At 43.3% G+C, this 6,000-nt stretch overlaps 1 protein-coding gene across 2 annotated transcripts in view; it reads left to right on the forward strand.

The window, feature by feature from the left end:
* The window catches only part of KDM5B (lysine demethylase 5B), a 72,559-nt gene that overhangs the window by 17,792 nt on the left and 48,767 nt on the right, over positions 1-6,000 (forward strand). For both annotated transcript variants that reach the window (XM_053454238.1, XM_053454237.1), the window contains one exon: positions 2,976-3,053. In XM_053454238.1, coding sequence (XP_053310213.1) covers positions 2,976-3,053 — 78 coding nt within the window. The remainder of the gene's footprint in view (positions 1-2,975; positions 3,054-6,000) is intronic.

A 6,000-nucleotide genomic window follows, 5' to 3' on the forward strand; every position in this document is an offset into this window, starting at 1 on the left:
TCCGATTAATCGATAAAAAACCGGCCAACTAATCGATTATTAAAATAATCGTTGCAGCCCTACTTTATACCCCATGATATGCCTTTTAACCCTCTAAATGCCACTGTGCCCCATGATATGCCTTTTGACCCCCTATGTGCCACTCTGCCTCCAGAAGTGCCTTATACCCCTATATGCCACTCTGGCATTTAGGGGGTTAAAAGGCATATTATGGGGCAGAGTGACATATATAGGGAGGCAGAAATGCCTTATGCCCCCCTTTAACACGACGACCCCCCCCCAAACTTACTGGTGCTTCTGACTCCCCGGTCATGTAGCCGGGGCAGCGTGTAGACGTATACGCGATTCGCGGAGACAACTTCCGCTGCAGACCTTCCCCGGCTGTCAGAGTATTTGCTCTGAAAAAAAACCTTGTCTTATAGCCGAGCAAATACGGTAATAGTAGTGCTGAAACAACGAATCGATAAAATCGATAATAATCGATAACGGAAATCGTTGTCGACGATTTCCGTTATCGATTAATCGAGTGATCGATTCGTTGTTGGAGCACTCGGCTCCTTTTACTTACCTCCGCGAGCGTTCCCCGCTTCTGCTACACGCTCTGTGCGAGTGGCTCCATTCGCACAGAGCGGTTCGCTCTGTGCGAGTGGCTCCATTCGCACAGAGCGGTTCGCTCTGTGCGAGTGGCTCCATTCGCACAGAGCGGTTCGCGGGGGTGGGGGTCCACGGTGGGGTGGGGGTGGGGTTTCAGGGGATGCAGGGTGTGAGTGTGGGTGCAGGGCAGAGTGGGGGTGGGGGGTGCAGGGCAGGAGACTGGGTGCAGGGCAGAGTGGGGGTGGGGATGCAGGGTGTGAGTGTGGGTGCAGGGCAGAGTGGGAGACTGGGTGCAGGGCAGAGTGGGGGTGGGGATGCAGGGCAGGGTGTGAGTGTGGGTGCAGGGCAGAGTGGGTGCAGGGCAGAGTGGGTGCAGGGCAGAGTGTGAGTGTGGGGGCAGGGCTGGGTGCAGGGCAGAGTTGGAGACTGGGTGCAGGGCAGAGTTGGAGACTGGGTGCAGGGGCACAGTGCAAAGTGCTGGGTGCAAAGTGCCAGTGCTGGGTACAAAGTGCCAGGGCTGGCTGCAAAGTGCCAGGGCTGGGTGCAAAGTGCAAAGTGCTGGTGCAAAGTGCTGAGTGCTGTGTACAAAGTGCTTGTTGGGTGCAAAGTGCCAGGGCTGGGGCAAAGTGCTGGGTGCAAAGTGCCAGGGCTGGGGCAAAGTGCTGGGTGCAAAGTGCCAGGGCTGGGGCAAAGTGCTGGGTGCAAAGTGCTGAGTGCTGGGTGCAAAGTGCCAGGGCTGGGGCAAAGTGCTGGGTGCAAAGTGCTGGGTGCAAAGTGCCAGGGCTGGGGCAAAGTTTCTTGAACAGTAATAGTCCACCTCTTTTCAGAATGTTTGGGGTTATTTTGTTTCATAAATATTGTGTTTGGGTTCTTGTACTTTGAAAATATTGTTTTTTATTACATCATAACAAAATAAGAATGTTAATGTAAATTTTAAGTTGTTTTTTAACATCCAGTTCATTAAATTATTTTAAATAAACGAAAAATTTGCATATTGTTTTTTTTTATCCGATTAATCGATTAATCGAAAAAATAATCGGCCAACTAATCGATTATTAAAATAATCGTTAGTTGCAGCCCTAGGTAATAGCGCATAATTTAACTTTCAATTGTGCCCTTTGCTATGTAATTTTGTCATTCTCGGATACCAGAAGCAAACTGTGGAGTGAACTTCATTTTGAAAAACATTTAAGCATTTTTTTTCGTTTTGAAATCCCATTTTATCCTCTACCTGCCTTCATCAGACACCTCATCCCTCCTATTGCTCCTTGCCCCATATGCACTTCACCCACATAAGCCCCAATCCGCATCTGCCCTCTGACCCCTTATATATAAAATCTTTCAACCCCTCAAATGTCTCTTAACTCCTCTCTTCAGTACTGTAAATACCTACCTCTTTCAACCTCCTCAGCCCAATATCTGCCTCCATCTCCACCCTTACCTACCTGCTAAAACCAACCAACTGCTCTGTTCAGTAAACACAGACCCCCCCCCTTTCATCTTCCCTCTGATTCCCCATATGCCATATGTCCAAACTTTTTGCGAAGAGTGCCAGATTTGATGAAGTGAACATGTGCGAGGGCCGACCATTTTGTCTGACATTCTTTGAACCAAGTTAAATGCAAATTAACTATTTTATGCAAAGTTTATTGAAAATGGCATACTTTTCATTTTGTGACTTGGATGACAAATCTAAACGTGTTAAATCACGCTGCCTTTAATATATAAAAAAATCTATATTTGGGCAATTTATCTGGGGGGGCCTTTAGCTACCTTAGTCCTCTTCCTCCTTATCTCTCCAAGTGCCCTTTTAGTGATCTTTCTTTGGTAGATGGGCTGAGGCAGCATGTCTACTAGGCCAGATTAACAAAAAAAAAAAAAAAAAAAAAATAACCCCTGTAGTGATTGCGGTTCTCTGAAACTGTCTGCCTTATGGGGATTCAGAGTAGTCACTGGTATGTATGTTCAGCCAACATGTTAACTGGGATAAACACTTGTTTTTTTCAATTTATAACTTCCAATATTTATGGAACTACAGCTCACATTAATTAAAAAAAAAAAAAAAGGAAAAAAAAAAAATAGAGCTCAATCTGCTTCTTTATGATCTGGCTGTAGGTCTGATGAAATTGCCATATGGGGAAAAATGTGTTTTCTGCATCTGCAGACTGCTGTCAAGTTATGGTCAAAGCAACAATCAAGAGATCAATGGAACTTTTGTTCAAAATTAAGTATTGAAAGTGCTACTGTGTGTTCAATTGACATCCGTTGCTTTGATAAATTATGCATAAAAATTTTTTAAAAATGTTAAATGTGTATATATATTTTTTTTGTCTTTTTTTTTTTTTTTTTTAATTTCCTTTTCCCTTTTCTCTTCCTTCCAGGACTGGCAACCACCTTTTGCATGTGATGTGGATAAGCTTCACTTCACACCGAGGATCCAGAGACTGAATGAGCTGGAGGTAACACTAATGTTAATGTTGCACAGTTTTGAAAGGAATGATAAATATTAAAGGGAAGATATTTTGAGCTTAAACTAACACACTCTTGCCCTCCTTTAACTTTCTTCTATAAATAGTAATTGTGTGGATTACCGTATTTGCTCGATTATAAGACAAGGTTTTTTCCAGAGCAAATGCTCTGAAAAATACCCCTCGTCTTATAATCGAGGTCCGTCTTCTAATCAGACCTCATTCTGCTTCGGCCGTGCTGCTTACCTGGCTTTGATCGCGAGCGGCGTCTCTGCTATTAGCAGCAGAACAGGAAGCTAGCACATAACTCCTCGCATAACTCTGCCTCCTTCCTCTGGGGGCGGGGCCAGAGAAGTTGCTCGCACAGCCAGGCCCCTGCAGAAGTCTGCGAGTGGGAGATCAGCAGTTCAGGTAAGGGGGTGGGTGAGTGGGGGATTGAGAGTGTGTGTGTGTGTGATTGATTACTGGAATGAATGAGTATTTAAATGTTTGTGAATGAGTATGGATGTGTAAGGGGGGTGGGGGTGGGGGTGGTAGCATAGCATAGGGAGGCTGTAATCACACTTTTAAAATCCCCAGGTTCCAGCATGTACTGGCTGCCTTGGCTTGATAGCAGTGTGATTGCTGTTAGCAGTATATATATATAGCTCTCCAGAAATGCATTTTAACCAGTCCAGCACTGGCTGAACCCCTTCAATCCCAGGGGTTTTTGGTACCTCAAGTCCCAGAGAAATTTTGCCATTTTTGTGGTATGTCGGTTTAGCGATTATTCTCCTTTCCTGTGAATAGTGTACCCATGTAAACTATATATTGTTTTTTCAAGGAGAGATAGAGCTTTCTTTTGATACCATAGTTGGATGATTAGCTGAAAATTAGCTGAAATTTAGTAAAAACTAGCAACAAACTAATTTTTAAAATTTTCCCTCTGAATCCTCACAAAATTAGGTGAAGTGATGGAAAATCCCCTCCAAGTTTATCAAGTCATGTGTCCTGATTTCAGAAATACCTACTTTATATAGCACCAGGGAGCATACTATAAGGTGTGCATTTTTATGCCTATGGCTTAACGGGTTTGGGGGTTGCTAGGGCAATGGGATGTAAGGTTTTATTTAATTTTTTATGATCTTTTTTTTATATAGATTTTTTTTTAATATATTTCTTTTACACAAAAATGGTTAGAGGTCCTCTTAGGGACCTCCTGAACATGCCAGTGATGTCACAGATGTCACACATTATTTTTTTAAAAATATTTTTTAAATGACCGTTTTTCTTTTTTTTTTCTGCTTTTCTGTTTCAGGACGAGGGGGGGGTGAGAGGCTCCCCTCCCCGCAATCCCCCTGCACCGATCACACTGTGATCTCTAAAAACAAACATCAGTATAAAACAATTACGTTAACACTTAACTCTCACAATGTAATTTCCATCATTTTACTATAACATAATAAAAGCTATATTTTAAAGGACCCAAACACTTTCTCAAACTAGGTTTTAATACCTTAAAAAGTTTTACTAGTAATTATTTAATCACATGTAAACTATTTTAAAATATTTAATAGATTGGGAAAAACGCATTTCTTTTTATTTCCTTTTATTTGCCAATCTGCCCCCAGTTATGCACATCTACCCCCCCCAGCTTGTCGCTCAGACCCCTAGCTTGCCACTCCACCCCCTTATATCCTCCTATATGGGGGGGGGGTTACTAGTAAATACTAATTCACATGTAAATTATTTTGTTTACTTTTATTTGCCACTTTGTGCTAGTTATGCACATCTGCCCCCAGATATGCCTTATAATCCCTTATATGCCTCTCTGCCTCACCAATAAGCCACTCTGCCCCAAGATATCCCTGTTAATCCCCTATTTGCCACTCTGCCTCCCAGATATGCCTTATACACCCATATATGCCACTTTGCCTCCCTGACATGCATTTTAACCCCCTATATATGCCACTCTGCCTCCAGAAAACTATTGAACCCCCCCCCCATGCCACTTCTGTGGTGGAGCACCGGACGATCGTGTGATGCCGGTGCTCCGTCATAGAAGCCCCCAGAGGAAGTGCCGGCAGCAGCAGAGGTCACCAGAGAGGAGGATCCGGGTTCCCTGCAGCACTGTGGGGGATCTGAATCTTAGTCTTGTAATAAGACCCCTATTTGAGGTCTGATTTAGAAGACGACCTTGAATGTAAGAACAGGGATATTTTTCAGAGCATTTCTTCTGGGTAAGAAAAACCTTGTCTTATAATCGAGCAAATACGTTAATCCTTTACGGTAACTTTTGTTTCACTATACGTAGCCAATGCAAATAGGAAAAAAAGGAAACTCAACATTTTTAGAAATGCTGGGAGTTGGGCCCAATAGTGGCCAGAAAAAGTAAAACTGCTTAACGAAATTGTAGATCTTTTTGAAAGTTGGCATTGCAAAGCATTTTAGCTCAAGTAAGTTTGCACACCCGTCATGATTTCGGACACCTTGCTTACCTTTCTGGATCACCTACAGTAAGCACAAATCTAAACAGAAATACTAGAGTTTGAGGTTTTTATTCTACCTTTTCACATGCCTCAACAATCTTATCCCTATCATCTCCAACCATAAACGCCCTCCAGTCTTTAACTGTACCCTATGGAATTCTGCGCAGTATGCAACAAACGCTCTTGTGTATATATGACTTTCTTTTTCTCTCCCCATGATTTTAACTTCCTAGCACTTACTGAAACCTGGATACTACCGCCTCTGCTGCACTCTCCTTCGGAGATGGCAAAAAGGGTGTTGGTGTAGGCCGCCTCCTCTCACCTCACTGCACCTTCCAGCATATATACCAAGCCCTCCCTCTCATTTTGTTCCTTTGAGGTTCACACAATCCATCTTTCCTCTCCACTCTCTCTTCAAATTGCAGTAATATATCGCCCTCCAGGTCCTACCTCAGTTCTTTGACCACTTT

This window comes from Spea bombifrons, chromosome 2, assembly GCF_027358695.1.
Source record: "Spea bombifrons isolate aSpeBom1 chromosome 2, aSpeBom1.2.pri, whole genome shotgun sequence".
In the NCBI taxonomy this organism is placed as follows: Eukaryota; Metazoa; Chordata; class Amphibia; order Anura; family Pelobatidae; genus Spea; species Spea bombifrons.